We start from the raw sequence: 20,604 nt of genomic DNA on the forward strand, positions 1-20,604 counted from the left end.
TCTCTCCCTTCCCCTCTCTCTCCCCCTTTCCCCACGTCTTTCTCTCCCCCTCCCTTCCCCCTCCCCTTCTCTCCTTGTAATTAGCTCTGCCCCACCCCCACCCAGCCTGTGGTCTCTGCAGACTCCCAAGTCACCGCCCGCCACGAGACACCCCGGGCCAGCTTGGGACAGGGCTGCACCCTCAGTTTCCACCAGCCAGCCCTCCCCAGACCGTCACGTGTCAGCTCCGCCCCTGAACTTGACTCTAATTGGTTCGCTGGGATGGAGGGGGCGGAATCCCCGGGGTTGGGCTGCCGGACGACCGGGCTGCAAGTTTTCAAACCTCAACTGTAAGACCTGGTTAGTGTCGCCGCCGTCGCTGCTGCCGCTGCTACTGTGGCCGTAACCTCCAGAGACGAGGTCGTCGCAGCCCGGAGGGAAGGAGTGGACAAGTCCCGCATCCTGGCCTCGTCCAGAGCTTGAGGACTCGGGGTCTCCTCAACGCTCCCTTTTTTTGGCCCGGGACCTAGGGATTTCCCCCGCCGAGGGGACAGCGTGTGCGGGGAGCCGCGGTGAGTGTGGGAGGAAGGGAGGGTCCCTCCGCTCTGTCCCCGCCCCTTCCCCCCAGGGCGAGGGGATCCCACGGGCTGGGGGCGCTTCGCCTCCATCCCCTCTCCTGGCTGGAAGGTTTCCCTTCCATCCCCCCTCCTGGCTGGGCCGGGACTGAGGCAGCTTCCTGGAAGAGTGCGGAGGGTCTTGGGGCTGAACGCAGGTGGTGTAGGCTGAGGCTACCTGGGGTCAAGTTCAAGTCCTCGGCGCCTTGGAAGGGGGAACCCGGTGGGCAAGCGTGCGTGAGCCTTTACACCTCAGAAAAGGGCAAACGCTGCAAGTCGGGGCTTGGTTTATTGTTTTGTTGATTGTCTAGGCTTAGCAAAGTGACTGCGAAAATTTTAATGCAGATTAAATTTAAAAGTTTTTCCTGAATTCTCTCGCACCCCCAACCCAGAGCAGGTTGTTAAAACTTTTACCAGCACACCACTAGAAAAGGACTTGACAGTTGGGACCTTTCTATCTATTTTTTACTTTTTGCCTCGTCCATTCCCCTTATTTCTTTCCCCCAAACCTGAGCTCCCAGTCTAGCCTCCTAACCTAGTTATCCAGCCTTGGGTCGTGGGGGGAGAGAAGGGTAGAGTTGTTAAAGTGGGAAGGAAAGTGTTTGTCCAGTGTGTCATCCTTCCACTCCTGAAGTTCTCAGATTAGGTTAAAGTATTCGAGTAAAGTTAGGAGAGGAGCAAACTTCTGCTTGTCATATGTTTATTAGCGTCTGTGTTTTCATGTCTGTTTACTTAGAATGCAGTGTTTTGCTCCACTTTGTGAATGTGCAGATTGGGGCAGACAAGGTGAGGGGGGACCTGCTTTTCATTTAGTGAGAGTAGCTTACCCTGATGGGTTCAGCTTGTCAGACCTCAGTTAATTGCGTTTTGTTTTCTGTCGTTCTTGTTTAGTCAGGAGCTTTGCCTTTGCTTTCCTTAAACTTCCCATCACCGGCCTTTAAAAAAAAAGTGACCTTTGTAAGTAGGGATATACAGAAATTACTTTTAGTAAGGTTTTGACTTGCCCAATGAAGTTTTTTCTTTGTCACTCATTTTAGGCAGATAGCTCATATTTGAGTCGTCCCAAGCTGGAAAATAGGGGGAGAAATTTAATATGTTAGTGTTGGCAGCAGTGGTAGTTTTAGTTTTTATTATTTTCACAAATGGTGACAGAGAGGCAGTATTTTGTATATTGGGCTTCAATAAGGATCAGCTTCTTCCACTTATACCTAAATGCAAAATGTTTTAAGTAAATTTCAGTAAAAAAAAAAATAGCAAAAAAAAAAAAAAAAGACGACTCCCAAAACGGTCCCCAGAGGGATATATGACACATTTACTGTTTTGTTTATCTAGTAATGAGATGTACTTAGTGCTAATGAGATTTTAGAGTTTGTAATGAGACTTCCTGGTATGGTGGAAAGAGTCCTTCTGTTGGAATCTGAGGACATGTGTTGAAAACTCTGTCACCTGCTACTTAGGTGACCTTTAAGTCTCTGGGCCTTAGTTTCCTCATCTGTAAAATGAAGGACTTGAACCTAGGTGACTTTGAACGTCCCTTTCCAGCTCTGAAACTGTGATCCTTTGATTGCTATTGGTTGACTGTTTTAAGCGGTCATATTTTTTATAAATGTATATTTTCACTGTAACACCCTGTTGTTTTAAAGGAAATACTGGACAAGGTGGAAAATATGTGAATGGACATTTCATAAATACATTTAAAACCCTTCTGAAATTTGTCATTAAACTTCTTCCAGGAGCATTATTTAAGTTAAGGTCAGTAAATTTACTTTCTCATAAGCTATGAGAAAGGATTTTTCAATAGTTTTTATAGCCTTTTGTCAGGTATAGCATTTAGGGTTTGTTTTTTAATTTTGCAAATTTTAAAACACTCTGTGGCTTTTTTGAAGTGTTTAAAAACATATGTGTGGAATTGCCTTTTTCTTTAGGAAATAATACTCCAGTTTACTCTGTGCTGCTGGTAGGTAGTTAGTAGTTCGCAAACTTTAATGGGCCTTTTACCAACAAATGATTGTATCTTTCATGTGCTAATATATCTCAATTATGGCACACTTACTTTACATGCTTATCTTTTATTTATTTCTACCATCTCTCAAATGATACTTTAACATTTTGGAAAATATGGGTCTAAAAAATTGAAGACAACTTATGAAATAATTGGAAAAAGAAATCCTCAAATGTTATGCGTAACTTTATTAAAGGAGGGCTGTTTTTTTTAACTTAGAAATATTAATTTTGGGGAACAAAGATCTGGCTTTTATTTTTGTGTGATGACTAAAGAGTGAATTAAAATGGTTCCGTTAAGACAGCATCAGTTTTGAAGGAAACTGTAGACTTGACTCATTGATGAGTATGCTGGATAATATAAAAGTTGTAAGTCTGATACTCTTTGGCAATGGACATTTTACACTCAGAGAGTTTATACTTAATCTTATACCATCAATCTTTTACCACTGTTACATGAAGCTAATAATTCTTAAAAGGTTAAAGATATAGAACTGTATTCTTCCAATACTGGGGATTTCCTTACCCAATTCCTTCTAGTCCTCCTTCAAACAGTACAAGCAAGAAAATCAGTGACTAAGATTTCCTTAGTTTTAGCTGAGCTGCTGCTTACTGAAAATTTAGCATATTTTTGGTAGGATGAGTGTCTTATAACTTGACAGGCTCTTCACATTCAAGGACATTTAAAAAGTATTTTAGTGCATTCAGGGATGTCTTAGGTCAACATTGTTGACAGGGTGTTGTTACTGCTTTTTGGGCAGTATGTGTGAAATTTTCCTGTTGCTTGAGTTTTCAACAAAAGTGGTTTACATTTACCTTGATAAATTGATAACTTTAATTTCACCTAGCTTATTATTTAGTAATGTACTATGGTTAAATGATATTGTCAAGAAGATGATTTTTACTACCCAGAAGTTTAAAAATGTTACTTGAGTAATTTATGCATTTAATTATTTTTTATCTGTTAGCTAAAATATATTTGTTAATAAGTGAGCAACTGTTAATGTGGAGTAGGAATTGTACAGATCAATGATTTTGTCAGGTTGTTTTTTTTTTTTAATAAACTCCCCAGTATGCCAATTCCATCTACTGATAGAGATCTGTAATTCATTTTAGTCTTAGAAAGTTGTTCAAACACTTGAAGAAATTACATGATTTGCTCAAAGCCACACAATATGTGTCAGTCAATCAACAAGCATACTAAGTACTAGAGATACAAAAAGAGACAAAAGATAGTCCCTACCTTCAGGGAGGTTACAGTCTAAGGGGGAGACAACTTTCAAATAAATATATGTATAAAGCAAGCTATATACAGGATAAATAAGAAATAATTAAAATAGTGAAAGCATTGGAATTAAGAGGGTTTAGGGTAGGCTTCATTGAACTAAGATGTACTTCACTGACATTGGAGATAATAATAAAACATCCCGACCCCAAGGAGATTATACACTGTCAGGTGCAGCACTTACATACTTGTCTCTCAGTTAATATATATTTCAATAAATATTGAAGATTTCTTTCCATCTTTGGCCAAGTATCTCTCCTGGTTGTTCTTCAGTCACAATACCAGTTTAATAAGTAGGCTAGAAATTTTCTTATTTTTAATGTAATATAGATTTTTTGTTTATTTCATTGCTGTCTAATTCCTCCTTCCTACCATGTTTCCCCGATAATAAGACACTGTCTTATTAAATTTTTTGGACAGAAAAACACCAGAGGGTTTATTTTCAGAGGAGGGCTTATTTTAATGAACATTGACAGCAATTTTAATAAACAGGTAAATGTGAACAAAAAAATGTACCTTTATTCAATAATGAATTCAATAAAGAACAGGATGACGTGCTCACTGCTGCAGCTCTGATTGGATGCTGCTCGGAGCATGGCGTGTGTTTCACGGTGGGGGGGGGAGGGGGGCACGGTGCATACAGAGGGTACCATAATGGAGCGTGTAGCTCAGGGGATCACCTTCACTACAGTAGCAATCTCAATAGGGCTTATTTTCGGGGGAGGGCTTATTTTAGAGGAATCTTACACAGTAAGGGGAGGGCTTATTTTCAGGATAGGTCTTATTATCAGGGAAACACGGTATAACTCCCTCCCCCCACCCACGTATAATAATGTAATATGACAATATTTTTTCAAACTTAACAGTCATATGGTATTATCTTCTTTAATGCAGAAATTAATGGACTTGACTTTATAATGTATAGTCTTCTGCTTGTAGCTTTTAGTAAGAATAAATTATTGTTTACAGTGAAACCTGATTTTTCATAATATGGTGTATTTCTTGGCCTTTATGCGCTCCTCAGCTTCTGTCTATCCTTGACAATTATGGTGCCTGTTTCTTGTTCTCAGAGTACAGGAAAAAGAAAGCAGAGTGGCTCACTTTCTTGGCACAGAATTTAAGGCTGGGGCTGGTTCTGGGGACTTCAGCCCTGGGGCAGTTCACTACCAAAATGGTTAAGCTGGAGTTAGTTAACTGGAGTGCTCCTGTATTTGTCAATGGACCTAGACCTGTTTATGCTTTTCTTAGTGCAGGCATTTTAAAAAACTAGGACGTCAAAAATGCTTAAGAGGGATTGGGATACAACCTTTCCTTTTTGAGAACCTACAAGGAAAAAAATCACCTGAACTTGTATTTTCATCTCTTACTTCCTAGTTCAGTGCCATTCATTAGCTCTCTTTCTAATAACCCCTTCCTTCTCCTCTCCCCACACCTATGGGTATGTTCTCCATCTCCCCTGTGTAATTGGGCACAGATTTCAGAAAGAGGTCCTTACCTTTTGTCAAGTGTCAGCAGCTGTCCAGTCTACACTGTTCCCCAAAACTAGATCTTTCAGGGGATCCCTCATTCCTATTTATATCTATTTTTTTTAAAGGCAGCGGTATTCAAAGGCTATTCCTATGTGTTGCTATGACTCTAGGTATAGGTCTTCCTTGCTTTTTATACTCTTCTCATTGAGACTAGCAAAATAAAAGTACACAGCAGCTCCTCAATAGAATGAATAATCCCATTGCAGAAAGAGCATTGGACTTTAGAGTCAGAAGTTTGGGGATTTAGCTGCACCACTACTGGTGGTATGACCACAGATAGGATGCTTTAACTCTGAGCCTTGGTTTCTCCAACTGTAAAAGGAGGATAATAATACTTAAAACTGCTTTCCTCACAGTATAGGGGAAATACTTGGTAAACCTTAAAGGGCTTTTGATAAATGGTAAACTGTCATTATTGATGATCTAACCTGGGTAGGCATTATATTCGTAGTGCTTTGTAGAGAAATGGAGGTCTCCAATAAGATTGTAAAATAGTTCTTACTTAATTTAACCGAATCTCCCATTATCATATAATACCTTACCTAGTATAATACTACTTTAACTTCTTGGTTGGACTCTTAGAAGTGTATTGGGGTTGGGTTAAAACTACAGTATATAATAGCTGCTTGTCATACTTGATACACATTTCAGTTCCTGACCACCTAACTTCAACCTTAGAATGTATAAACAGTAGTTCAGATAAGAACCAGTCCATATTATTGTCATTCTGGAAGTCTCAGACATAGAAATCTTATCCTGCCTTTTATTCTTTTTTAATGGAGGGATAATATGGAGAATTGGTTATAAAGAGAGAATAAAGAATGATACAGTAAAGTAAGAGGAAAACCGATTTGTTGATTTCCTGATTGTTGCTCCCTACTCTACATATTGGTCCTTTTTAATATTTAACCACAAAATATAAGTTATAGCCTATACTTGTTAGGCATACTTCTTACCCCAACACAAATCCAGAGAAGTCAATTCAAAAAGCATTTTTATTAAGCATTCATTAAGCACCTACCAGACCCTGAGTTTGAAAAGGTAAACATGAAAACAGACCCTATTCTAAAAGAGCTTACATTTTATTTATTTACATATTTATGTGTGTGGTGGGGAACAGCCCTATGGGAATCAGGAGAGGCCTGCTTGAATGGAGGAAGAATACCAAGAAGCAAAAGTAGAGGAGAGGAACACATTTCAGGCATGGGAGGGGAAATAGGGACAGGGAACAGCTTCTGAAAAGAGATAAAGGTGGGAGAGGGAATTTGGTATTCAGGGAACAGAAAGTAGAACAGTTTGCCTGTAAGGTAGAGTGTGTAATGGGGGAAGTAATGTGAATTAAGTAAGTCTGAAAAGATAGAATGGAGGGCTTGTAATCTCAAATAGAATGTTTTTTATCCTAGAGGTACTAGGGAGCCACTGCTCAAAGCAGAGCAGTGACATGATCAGGCTTGTTTTGTTTAAGGAAATTTAATTTAATATCTTTGTGAAAGCTGGATTGAAGAAGGAAGAGACATTAGCAGGGAGACCAATTAGGAGTCTACTGCAGTAGTACAATTAATTAAAAAAAACCCTTAGGACTGTTAGCTCTAACTTCATGTGCTCAGGACAAACAGGAGCTAGTTTATTTCTACAAATGGGCCGCTTTCCACATAAAGGCCCTGATAGAAATAATTCTATGGCCCTCAACATTATCTTTACAGTCTCTAGCATAGTACTACAATTAAGTTCAGATAAATTTGTTGATAGATTTTTATTTACCATAGCTTTTCAAAATATTTACCAATTAAGACACTGCTGTTTTACTTTTAGAAGGTTACCTGGGTCCATGCAAGGGAACTGCTGTATAGCCAGACTTTAGTATAGTGAGGAAGGCAGTCGAGGCAGCAGTTTTTTTGTCATATTTGGGAAAGGTAAATCTGGGCTCTAAATATGGTATGGCGTTTTAGGCCTATATGGCTAGTAACTCAAATATATATGTCCAAGGTATACCCCTACATGTTCTAGAACTAAGAGAATACATTTATTTCCCAAATACTACTCTATAACTGTACCGTATGCTGTCCTTAGCATCATAATTCTAGATCTAGAAGGGAGGGCATGCTGGTAAATGTTTGACACCCAATTTGAGGAGGGGGAACAGAATATATGCTTTACACACTTTTAAACTTAATCTGTATTATTCACATTTTCTCTAACACTTTCTTAAGTCTAAACAGTCAACAAAACAATAAGCCAAGCCTTGTTTTGTAGTATTTGCTGATTTCTAAGACATACATACTTACACTAAAAATTACTCCAGCACATCCATAGTTCAGTTTACAAATGAGGAAACTGAGACCTGGAAATTTGAGTGACTTGCTAAAATCACACTAGTAGTAAATGACAGAACTAGGATTTTTCACTTATATTCGGACTCCAAGTTCAACATTGCCATATCTAAATTTATGCTTATAATCGGCCAACCTGTATATAAAGTATACTGTAAGATTCCTCACATTGCACTGGTTTTCATACCTGGGCAAATATGATGTGACAGAAGAGCCATTATACAGGGAGTATTCCCAATGATAGGGAACAGGGCATGGTCCCAATGCTACAGTTTAAGAAGGATTCTTTCTTAAATTTTATTCCCCAGGGTGGTGGTGTTGGACAAGCTCAGCCTGAACAAAGCCTTCTGCTCTGTGCTACTCTTAGACTATTGCTAAAAGACTCTTTTCTTGTGTGTGCAGAGGTGGTTTCATTTGGTCTTTCCTGGTTTAGAAGAGGGTATTGCTTCTTAGTGTCATTTAGCACATTGGCAGTGGAAGATGACAAATGCAATGGTATTTGTATTACCTTGTCAGCATAGCATGGTAGTGTGGGGGTAGTGTGGGGGGTAGTGTGGGGGGAGCAGGGGGTGGGGTGATATGTAGGTACTTGAGATATTTTTGGACAAAGAAGAATGATGACTACCTTTGTTGGATAATTAGACTGGCCATAAGCAAGTTCAGGGGTTCTTAATCTTTTTGTGTGTCATGCAACACTTTGGCTAATTTCTAAAGTCTCTGGTCTCCTTAGAATAATGTTTTTAAATGAATAAAATACTATTACAAAGGAAACCAACTTATCTTGAAATAGAGTTATCAAAATATTTTTTAAAAACAAGTTAGCAGAACTCTTAAAATTCATGGAGCTATTTTCCCCAAGCCTATGAACCATTTTCACTAGGCAGAGAACATCTATACTTCTCACAGAATCAGTAAATGTGGGCTCCGAATACCTGTAGACTAAGGGAATTCTTGGAATAAAATTATCTTATCCAAAATATAGCCAAAACTTTCTCTCTCTCCGAGAGAGAGAGAGATTCTTTATGACTTTACATAAAGAATCACCACAAATTCAACTTTATCAGAAGCCCAAAGAAGGTAAGACATAGATAGTATACAGTCTCACTCTTGATGTGTTCACTGAGACAAGACACAGATGCATCACCATCAGGAAAACTTAGCAGAAAGCTTAGTCAATGCAGCTATGTATGACTTTCCCTAAGGCTTACCTGGTTTGGACTTTCAATGTGGACACAAGTAAATCCACCTAGTATGGGGGTTCTTAAAAAGGGGAAATTAGCTACATAAATTTTAAGCAGTAACAGCTTAGATCAACAAGGCTTGGCCTAGTCAAATAGTTTTGATGGCTCTTCTAGTGCTGAAAACTATGCCAGGCCCCATTTCTACCCCTAAACTACTGTCAGTGCTGTACCTGTTTTAAAGAGCAGCTGTAGTAAACACTGATTTTACTTGGCCAGTGTGAAGTACTGAAGACTTTTTGAAGACTCAGAACTTCGCCTTCCCAGTACATCAAGTAATTTTGCAGGGAGGAAATTAGGAAGAGCTGTGCTTGATTAAGCAATTCCCCAATGGAATAAGGAAGTCCACAGTTAATAGATATAGCTGCTTAAAAAGCAGATTCTTAGCCAACTTTGAATACTCAAACTGGAATCATGTTAAGAAAATGACACAGAAGCTCATTGCCGGTGGTCCATGAGGTGTTTGGGGCCACAAAAATGTATTTGGATTGGGGTATATAGGGAGGGGTTAAGTTAAGAATTAAAGAATTCTTTAATTTAATAACACAGGTTCATGTGGACCTGTCTGAGTAAATATGTCTTAATTTTAGCTCAACATTTGGTTGAACAAGAGCAAGGTATGGGCTTGTGCTTGGAAATATAGAAAAGTGATTAGGGGGAAAAGAGGCCTGAATCTATACAGCCAGAAGTGAATGGGGATTCCTGGTTCATCATAAACTTTTACTTCAACTTTGGTACCCCTGACCACTGGACCAAAAAGAGAAGATAAGAACTTTCCATTTAGAGAAAGTTCTGGGAATTTTACTAATATTTATTAATTGCCTACTTAACAATGGGAAATTAAGTGGGACTTTGTGATTGAAGCAGCCGAGCCTGACTAGAAGTAGGACAGGAACAGAGGGGGAAGATACTTATGGATTGGATGGCCAGAGCCCTCCACCCGGAGAAATAGAGAAGCCCTTGGGATGAATGAATATAAGTGTTGCTTTTGGGCATTCAGATCAAGAAATAGGGACTACTTCCTCAGCATAAATCCAGACCAGAGAAAATAGAGAATATCTCAAAAGTAAGGTTGGCATGGTATGAGACTCTCATTGTCATGGAAGGCAGAAGGTCATATGGGACACATTGTTTTGAGGGATATAAACATAACAGTATTCAAAGTGATATATGGGTTCTGGTGGCTAAGATGATCCCAACATTGACTGGAATACAAACTATTGTGATTTTTTTTTCAAACAAGAACTGACTTTACATAAAGGCTTTTACTTCAGCAATGGTGGCATCTCTTAAGTGGAGGATAGAAGGAATTCTCACTGATGAAAAAGACAAGGCTTGTTAAGCATCTTTTATGGGAATACATGGGCCAGTTCCTCTGTACCATGCTTATAATTGTCCCTTAGACCTTTAGTCTAGTTCATCCCCTCTGCTAGAATTTAGTGTTAAGTGAGCAGGAAACACAGGCACTGTGAGAATGAATGTTCTTGTTGTTGAGTCATGTCCGACTCTGTGACCCCATTTAGGGTTTTTTTTGGCAGAGATACTGTAGTGGTTTGCCATTCTCCAACTCATTTTTTACAGATGAGGAAACTGAGGCAGACAGCATTAAGTGACATGCCCAGGGTCACACAGCTAGTAAGTGTCTGAGGCCACATTTGAATTCAGGAAGATGAGTCTTCCTAACTTCAGACCTTATACTGTATCTCTGTAGCATTTGTCACTGCTAAGTAGGCTCTCCTTGATATAATTCTTCTCATCTTCCCTGATATATGGGTCCTAGCTTCTTTCCTATCATCAGTCTCATTCACGATCAGACATCATTAGAGTTGAAGGAACTTTAGAGATCATTGTGTTTAACCTTGACATTTTACAAATGAGGGAAACTCATCTATAAGGTCTGTAAGGACCTGAGCATTAAGTGCTCTGCCCAAGGTTTGATAACTGGAGGCTGAACCAGGACCAGAATCCAGGCAGCCAAGCTTAATCAATGACCTTTTCCTTCTAGGACTCTTACTGGCTCCTCTTCTCTGCCCATTAAGGTTTGTTTGCATGTTGTCTCTCCCATTAGATTGTAAACTCCTCCAGGGCAGGGACTGTCTTTTGCCTTGTCTGCACTTAGCACAGTGCTTGGCACCTAGTAAATGCTTTTTGAGTGATAAAAATAAAACAAACAAAAAGTCCCCAGCACCACAATTTGAAAGTATAAATTGTGTGGTGCTCTGCTTTCCTTAATTGTCCAGCTCTCACAGCCATATAGTGATATTGGAAGAACCATAGCTTTGGCTGTGCAGACCTTTGCCATCAGGGTGATATCTCTGCTTTTTTAGCATGCCATCCATATTTGCTAGTTTTCCTTCCAAGGAGCAATCATCTTTTAATTTCATGATCACAGTAACCATCAGCAGTGACCTTTGAGGCGAAGAATATAAAATCTGACACTGCTTCCATTTCTTCTCCCTCTCTTTGCCAGGAAGTGATGGGACCAGTTGCCAGGACTTTAGTTTTTTTGATGTTAAGCTTCAAGCCAGCATTTACACTCTCCTCTTTCACCCTCATCAAGTGGGTTCTTAATTCTTCTTCAGTTTCTACCATCAGGGTAATACCATCTGCATTTCTGAGATTGTTCATGTTTCTCCAGACAACCTTAATTCTGGCTTTTGATTCATCCAGCCTAGCATTTCACATGATTTACTCTGCATATAAATTAAATAAATAAGGTGACAATATACAGACTTGTTCTCCTTTCCCAGCCTTAAACCAATCAGTTGTTCTGTGTTTCGTTCTGACTGTTGCCTCTTGGCTGCATTTACATTGAGATTGACTGGGAACTGCTAGCTATAAAGGCTACCTTTAAGGAAGTTAAGCACTAAGCCTCTTTCCTATTGGACCACAAATCATTTATCTGCTTCCAGGAGATCCAGATCTTATCTAGATATAATGCCCAGTGTCAGTTAACCGTTTTTAATTTTTTTCCACCCTTCAAATGATTGATTTGCCTAGAGTGAGAAAAACCTTAGCAGACATCCTGTCTTAAAATGAGTAAAAGGAGGCCCAGACCTACCCTCCTCCTGGTATAGGCAACACCAGTAAGGAAGTGTGGGTGGCCCCTCAGCTGTGGTCCTTCCAGAATTACTTCTTAGTGCTATCACTATTAAGAAAAGGTCTTGCAGTTGTTTGAACTGATGCAAAGTGAGCAGAATCAGGAGTGCTATTAGTACAGTAATAACAATATTGTTAAGAAATAATTAAGAAAGTCTTAGGAACTTTGATCAACACATTGACCAATGCAAGAGAATTCATGATGAAACATGCTGCCCACCTCCTGACACAGAGGCAATGTACAGATTAAAGCATTTTTTTTTTTTTTGGAGATGACAAATGTAAGAATTTGTTTTGTTTAACTGTTTGTGTTTGGAACATTTTGTTTTTCTTTCTCAGTGGTGGAGGAGAGAATGAGGACTTGAAAATAAAATAAAATTTAAAAAAAGTAAAGGTCTTGCAGGCCCATGGTGACATACTATTAGGTAGACATGAGAGAGAGGTAAGAGCCCAAAATTAAAATTTTCAGCACTATTGGTGGCCAGACTGGGCATATGATGCTTGTTGTTATGCCTGAGGCTAGGATAGGCAGCATGATGTGGTGGAAAGAATAATGGAAATTTAAAAAAACACAAACTAAAATGTGAAGGGGAAAGAACTCTGGATCAAAGCAGCCTTCTCATTTTCTACAATATGACTTTGGTGGGCAAGACACTTTGCCTCTCTGGACCTCGTACCTTTATAGTTGTATAGGAACAGAATCCTATTAGCAAAATAGCTGGCCAAAATAACAAGGGTGGTAATGGATCAGCACGGATTACAGTGTCTTTGTATCACCTTTACTAGCTATGAGGTTAGTATTTGGCTAAGATATTCAAAGAGAAGAAAGGACTGTGACTGCCATCTGTAGGTAATAGACTGACCACAATCTTGCCCTCAAGACAGATTTGGTTGTTTGCAGATTGAGAATCAGGTGCAGGCCTTCCTACGCTGGAAGGAATGAGTGTGTTTTATTTCTCTCCTAGTACTCAGACCAACTAGGAAAGCACCCCAACATGTGCTGTGTTCTGGCTTATTGTGTGTTGTGGTAGGAGTTGATACTGTCCCCAGTGGTAATGAATATAGCATTCTGCTACAGATAAGTCTGAGCTGACACCATTCATATACTTTCATAGATACATTTCTGATATAGCAGTTGCCAGATAATTTGTTATCATACAACAGACATTTTGAGAGCCCAGATATATTTAGCCCTGACCCCCTAAAGGAGGAGGAGGAGTTTGAGGAGTTGTGGTAATTTCTGGGAAATGACAAAAACTTTGTAAATTTAACACATAACAATTATGCTATAATCAGTCTATCAATAAGCATTTATTAAGCACCATTTATTATGTCAGGTACTGTGCCCTATAGATACTGGGAATAGAAAGACCAGAAATTAAATAGTTCTTGCTTTTAAGGAACTTGCATTCTCTAAGGAAAAACATGCACATTTATAAGTACCTAAAGAAGAAATACATACCATATACATAGTTGCTAGTTAGGAAGGGGAAACATTGGCATTTGAAGACTTTCTGTAGAAGATAGTTCCTGAAGTGCGTCTTGAATTATGTGTGGCACTCCATGAGGTAGAAGTGAAGACACTGCATTCCAAGAGATGAAGGACAGCAGCCAGTGCTGCTGTTGTTTGTCCTTGATTCTCGAAGAGGACTTTGACATCAGGAAGGGAAGGTGATGCCATGACTTCCAGGTGGATTGGAGTAGTTAAGTGAGGGAGAGCTGTGCAAAGTCACCAGCCTCACTCTCTCCTCCTGAGCCATCTGGGTCCAGTGGCCAAATATAGATGAGAACAACCGGAGATGGCCCCCACAGTAGTAAAGAGAAGAAATGGAAGGACTCGTGAGGAAGAGAGCAAAGGTCGATTGATGTTTGGGGAGGAAGTACTAGTGGATCCATGAGAATGGAAAGATGTATTGAAGCCATGTTTTACAACTTAAAAAGACAAATAAAGGAATGTGTATATTTTATCCTGGAGGCTATAGGGATCCACCGGAATTTATTGACTAGAGGAGTGGGAGGGTCAGATCTGAACTCTAGGAAAATGACGGCAGCTGCTTAGAGGATACAGAGGAGGGTGGGAAAGGCTTGAGGCCGGTAGGCTACTAAGAATCTGTTGTAGTGATCTAGGTATTGATGAGCCTGCCTGAACTAAGAGTAGAGAGAAGGGGGTTAGATGGGAGAAGTATACCAGGGGTTTCTGGATATTACCGCCTTTCCTCACATAAGTTAATTCCCTGGTTTAAAAGTAGTGTGATCTACAAGTAAAAACAACGCATACAGCATATGGTTGAATATACAAAAAAAAAAAAAATGACTTCATACCATTTGATTTCCACTTCCATCTTCCCTCAGGTTGAAGCATGAAGCTCAGTGTTATTTTGTTTAAATTAGAGCTCAAACATTATGCTGCTTTGAAAGAGGAACATTTAGTGGCATAGCAGAAAGTGCTAAGTCTGGATTCAGGAGACCTGGGTTCATATGCCAGCTCAGTTACTGCTTTTGAGACCTTGGATAATTTGCTTCATCTTAACTGAACTTCAATTTTCTCATATGTAAAACAAGAGGCTTGGGTTAACTGCTAGATAGGATAGAATGACTTTTTAGGGCATAAAGGGTGTTTTAAAGTGTTGCTTTTTTTTTTTCCAGCTATGTACTGAAAATGAATAAAGCTAATTGAGTTTATAGGCATGCTTTTTATTTTTTTTAAATCCCCTGTGAATTGAAAAGGTGCTAGATTTTTTTTTTGTTGTTGTTGTTAGTCATATCTTATGGCTATATTTGGAACTATACAATGTAACTCATATCCTGTCTCTGTGAGATAGCATCGTATTTTGTAATTACATTTAAGTTGGTATGTCCTGTATTTTTTTTAACAGGTGAAAATAAGCAACTAGAGAAGAATACCTTTACTCGGTATGTCCAGAAGAAGATTTGATTGCCGGAGCCTCTCAGGCCTACTGTCTACATCTCTCCAAACTCCAATAAAGACAGAAAACTTTCACAATTTTTACATGCTCACATCTAAAGAGCTAGGCAGGTAAGGAAATTGCTTAATGGGAGCCAGAGATTAGTATCATGCAATTAAATAAAATGATGGCATGCGATTGTTTTTTTTTTAAACTATTATTTCTATAGTTATGCCCTTTTTCATTTTTTTTTTCATTTTTTCCATTTCATTTTTCATTTTTTTTCCTTCCTTTTTAAAAGGAATTCTACAAGAACACTTGTGGACATTAATTGTAATGGTAAATTACAGATTTTTTTTCTGACATGCTATGACAAATATGACAAAGTTATCCCTTCTACATCACAACTTTCCCTATCACAGTTTCAATATATTGCAGATTGACATAAGAAATTAAATGGGAATTTTGGGGGAGTTTTGCAGAAGCAGTAGATGAGACTCAGAGGCCTGCAAATGACACGGAAAAAGTTTAGAAATTTAGAAATACATAAAATATATGTTTAACATTGTATAATATTGACATGTTCTATCTTTTAATATCTTGATAACTCAGACTTCTGGTACGAAGGGAGGGCCAAAAAATTTTATGCAGATTTACTGGATCTCAGTGGCCACTGCCCCCTAACCTCCACAATGTGGAAAGGATAACTGTATTCTTAATTATTAAAGTCATGGCCTTAACTGTTTGTCTACCTATGTAATAATGCCTCTGGAGGGAGTCCTATAGGAACCTAGGTTATGAATCCCAAAACAAAACTATACATCTTTCCCAAAACAAAACTATACATCTTTCAGTCATAAAAATGTGCAGACAACAGCATAGAAGGGAGACTGTTTACCTGATATCCCAAGAAATAGATCTAGTTCTTTGTATTTAGTTGAAAAAAGGAACAGAGGGGGCAGTTAGGTAGAACAGTGAATAGAGCACTGGCTCTGGAGTCAGGAGGACCTGAGTTCAAATGTAGCCAAAGACAACACTTACTAGCCTTGCCTTCCCACTCCAAAAAAAAGGAAAGAAAAAAGTTACAGAAAGAATGATGTTTTTCTAGTTTACTTTTCCTAAATATATTAACAAATATCGATTCACCTTTAGTAGTGTGTGAGGGTTTATTTATTTATTTTGTTAACTATAATGAATAAAGAAAGAGGATCACAGAAAGAAAGGAGACTTCAGCTTATGGTAAGGACAATGAAGATTGCGAATGATAAATAGAAAACAGAACTGCTTAACTCTTCTTTGCTTCTGTTTGCTCATTAAGGAAAATTATTTTTGGCCTGAAAATAGTTGAATAAAATAACTTATAAGAAGTTGAACCCAAAATAAGAAGGAAGAGTTAGGTAAGAAAGCAGCTAACTGTTCGTGATCATAGAGTACAGAAAATATTGACAGATGTGATTTGAGTGATTTATTGTCATCTGTAAAAATAGGAAGGAGGAGAATAATATTGCAAGGTAGAGTCAATGGATCTTTTGACAACTAATTGAACATAAAAATGAGGCTAGAAAAAATAACGTCAAGAGTATGTCCATAAATGTTTAACAACTGATAGTTCAGTTTTGGGACATTTTGAATTTGATGTGCTGGTGGAGATACCCAGCAGGTAGATGGGTCTGGAGCTCAGGAGAGAATTCAGAGCTGAAGAAGAAATTTGAGAATCCTTCATATAAAAGTAAACATTGAAGCTACTGGTGTGAATGAAGTTTAGTAGGGAGAGAGAGCTTAGATAAAGACAAGAGGATAAATGCTCAGGGAAATAAATCTTAATGGTTTGAGAAGAGGAGCCAGTAAAGTATACCTAGAAGGAAAAGGTCATTGATTAAGCTTGGCTGCCTGGATTCTGATCTTGGCTCAGCCTCCGATTACATGACTTTGGGCAGAGCACTTAATGCTCAGGTCCTTAGAGACCTTGTAGATGAGTTTCCCTCATCTGTAAAATATCAAGGTTAAACTCGGTGATCTCTCAAATTCCTTCATCTCTAACGATCTCTTTCAATGAGACAATGATAGGAAAGAAGCTAGGAAGGATAGATACATCAGGGAAGATGAGAGAAGATGACATCAAGGAGAGCCTAGTTAGCAGTGGCAAATACTACAGAAGAAGATGGGTGGTTCTCAGATTAAGGAAAGGTCACGAGATTTGGAGATGAGATTAGGACTCTTATCAGAGAACAGTTTCAGTAGAGCTGGTGGTTTAGAAATCAGATTTCCAGGAGTTGATGAGCTAATGGATGGTGAGGATATTTCTGTTTTGGATTAAGAGTAGTCTTGGGATCAATATGTCATGAATGGACTGCTGGTGTGAAAGGGTAGAAGGTTTGAGGGACAGTTTTGTTTTTCAGGACTGGGGAGACCTGTATGAAAAAGTGGAGGGTCGATGTTGGAATAAAGGGATAGTATCAAGGCACAGGGGGAAGGAACATTTTGGCAAATAGAAGTTTGAGAGATTTAGAGCACTTAATCTTTGATAATGTATAATGGAAGCATCAGTTAAAGGTGTTTTTGTTTGGTTTTTGTTTTCACAAATGAGACACCATAATAAATGAAAAATCATTGGTTTAAGATAAATGTGTAGTTTAAATATATTTATTTATTTGAGGTACCAGTTTAACAAAGAGATGGAAAGTGATTAACCTCTCCATTGTATTAACTCATTCTCCCCTCCCACAAAAAGAAAAACCTTATCATTTAGTTAGGATAGGGTAATAATAATTTATGAAATGAATACTGATTTTTTTTAAACTGATGAATTGAAACTGCTGACACTTCTTTCATGAACTTTTAAAATGTCTTTGAATTTGTTTACCAATTTCAATTGGCATATAGGCCTGGGAAATAGAAATTAGGATCTTGTTTCAGTTAGTAATTTTGCACATTTTAAAGTGCAGACACATACAGATTTAATGGGTGATGCATGATAAAGCTTCCCATTCAGCTGTTTTTCATTCCCATGGAGTATTTGAGAAAAAAAGAAAACCCATAACTTAAGTAAACAGAAGGAAAACATACAGAAGTTACTAGTAAAGTTTTGAGTATTCTCAAGAAACTTGAGTTGTTCCTGTTTTTTAGAATATGTTGGGTAAAGTTTTAAGTTTTTTGGGTTTTTTTTTTTTGTTAAGTGAAGCAAGTTTTCATAGAACTTGTGGTTGGAAGGGCGAGGCAGATTCAGAAATAAATGTCAACTTCCTTTGTGGGTTTTTTTTTTCTTTCAAATGTTATTGTGTATTGTAAAATGCAGTAGACTAACTGCAAGGCAATTTAAGCTGCTGAGTACCTGAGTTGAGAATTATCGTTAAGAAAAGACTTCTAGATGCCAAGTTAAGATGTGTAATTCATTTACTTATTCCACCATTTTGCAATTAAATATAGGAGCAGGGTGCCATTTACCACTTTTAAAATGTGACTAGCATTTCAGAGTTGAAGGAAAATGAATTACCTGGCAATAGATTACCTGGCATTTTGACAAAAGCAATTTAAATAACATAATTTAATAGCATGTAAATGAAAATTTTGGTGCCAGGCTTCTGATTTATAAAATAGAGATGGGACTAGACCTGTGATTTCATGGTTTGGGACACTCCCAGTAAGGAAACTGACTCCTTATGCCAATGCAGCTTGGCAGTTTATGTAGTCTTTGAGATAGATTGAAGGAAAGTTTAAGTAACTTGCCCAAGGTCAAATAGCCCTATTTGTCAGAGAAGGGACTTCTACCCAAGTCTTCCTGATTCCAAGACAAGGCTCCATAACTGTTTCATCATACTGTCTTCTAAAAAATATTTATCGTAAAATGAAACTATAAATATCTACAGATAAAAAATTGGAAAGTTTCAGGGAAGGTCTTATTTTTGGTTAGTGATCCTAAATTACCCCAGTACCCAGGTACCTTGCACATAGTAGGTCTTTAACAAATGTTTGTTTAATTGAATAGTATCAAAATCTTAGCCCAATTATGATTTACTTCAGGCAGCTATGTGGTAAGGTAGATGGAGCACAGGCTTGGAGTCAGGAAGACCCGAGTTCAACTCTATTCTCAAACACTTAGTAATTGTGCAACTGGGCAAGTCACTCTACCTCTGTTTGCCTTGGTGTCCTAATCTGTAAAATGGGAATAATCATAGCAGCTGCCTTCTGGGTTGTGAGGATCAAATGGGATGCTAACTGTTAAGCACTTAGTCCTGTGTCTGGCACATTGTAAGTACTATATAATGTTAGCTCGATTATCATTATCCTCCTCCTCATTATTATTACTAATATTTAGTTTTCAAGAATATTAATCCTGGGGTTTTTTCCTTCCTGAAACTGGTAATTCGTGGCATTACAATGCAGCCTTAAGGTCATAATTGTTGTTACAAATTATTACTTTTTTTAGAGGATACTTTGTGGTTTTTAGGATCTTTATTACCTTGGCTAGCCATTATGTATCATATGCATGAGAATGTGATTTTTTAAATTTTTTTTGACTTTTTTTTGGAGAGGGAGGGCAGGGCAATTGGGGTTAAGACTTGCCCAAGGTCACATGGCTAGTGCCTGTTAAGTGTCTGAGGCCACATTTGAACTCAAGTCCTCCTGACTCCAGGGCCAGCCCTCTATTCATTGTTCCACTTGGCTGCCCAATTCTTTTGTTAAGATAGATTTTTTGATATCTTTTGTTTATATGTCACCTTGATTTCCCCTTGCATTTTTAAGTTTCAACTAAAATCTCATCATCTACTAGAAGCCTTTCCCAAATCCTCTTAATTCTAGTGTCTTCTTAATTATTTCCTATTTATCCTGTACATAATTTGATTGTACATATTTGCTAGCCTATTTCATCCATTATATTGTTGAGACCTTGAAGGCAGGGACTATCTTTTTTTTTGCCTATTTTCTAGATTTCTTTTTTAAACTTCTAATTGTAATTTTTGCTTTAAACACAGTTCTTGCTTTTTCACTGAAGTAAGATTTGCTAAGATTAAGCTTTTTTTTTAGGGATTATATTAATGGGAGGAATTGTTTTCTGAATATTAAAACAGAAATGAGAATGAGACGGATAGTTTTACATGTTTATGGAGATAGATCTTGATGTTCCTTTTTTGTGTTTATAAGGCATTTAAAATATTTGAATAAAAAATGCCACAAAAGATTTATCTCCTTAGCCCTAAATACAAATAACTTAATTTGTGTGGGCAGTAAATTACTTTTATAAATACTAATACTTGGAAAATTTTAAATAGCTGTAAAGCAGGACTTTAAAATACCCTTACCTCCTTTCTGTGAGAGTGGTTTTTGTTTCTTTGTTTGTTTTGGTTATTGGCCTCTACCACATGTATACTTGGTAATAGGATAAATGAGTAATAATAATAATATATATGAGCCACTAATATACCTGACTAAACTTTAAAATCAATCTGCCTGAGAGAGTAACATTTTTATTTCTCTGTCATACAGATTCACCACTGATTTTCAGTCTTCTTTTGTTTCATCCATTGTTTTCTTTAGAATCATAATTTACTTTTATCTATTACAATTTTGTAGACCGACTTTTAATATCCACCTTAAAGCAATGAATCACGTCAGTCTCTTAGGC

At 38.0% G+C, this 20,604-nt stretch overlaps 1 protein-coding gene and 1 pseudogene across 1 annotated transcript in view; one reads left to right on the top strand and one right to left on the bottom strand.

The window, feature by feature from the left end:
* Window positions 1-265: 265 nt before the first annotated feature.
* STK17B (serine/threonine kinase 17b) overlaps window positions 266-20,604 on the top strand; it is a 37,848-nt gene continuing 17,509 nt past the window's right edge. Inside the window, exons 1-2 of the mRNA XM_069070168.1 lie at window positions 266-551; window positions 14,952-15,112. Coding sequence (XP_068926269.1) covers window positions 14,991-15,112 — 122 coding nt within the window. The 5' untranslated portion in view covers window positions 266-551; window positions 14,952-14,990. The remainder of the gene's footprint in view (window positions 552-14,951; window positions 15,113-20,604) is intronic.
* Window positions 839-14,417, bottom strand: LOC138147653 (uncharacterized; annotated as a pseudogene).

The sequence above is a fragment of the Petaurus breviceps genome, unplaced genomic scaffold, assembly GCF_028583685.1.
Source record: "Petaurus breviceps papuanus isolate PSGF00001 unplaced genomic scaffold, PetGlider_PUasm1.0 90804, whole genome shotgun sequence".
NCBI classification, from domain to species: Eukaryota; Metazoa; Chordata; class Mammalia; order Diprotodontia; family Petauridae; genus Petaurus; species Petaurus breviceps.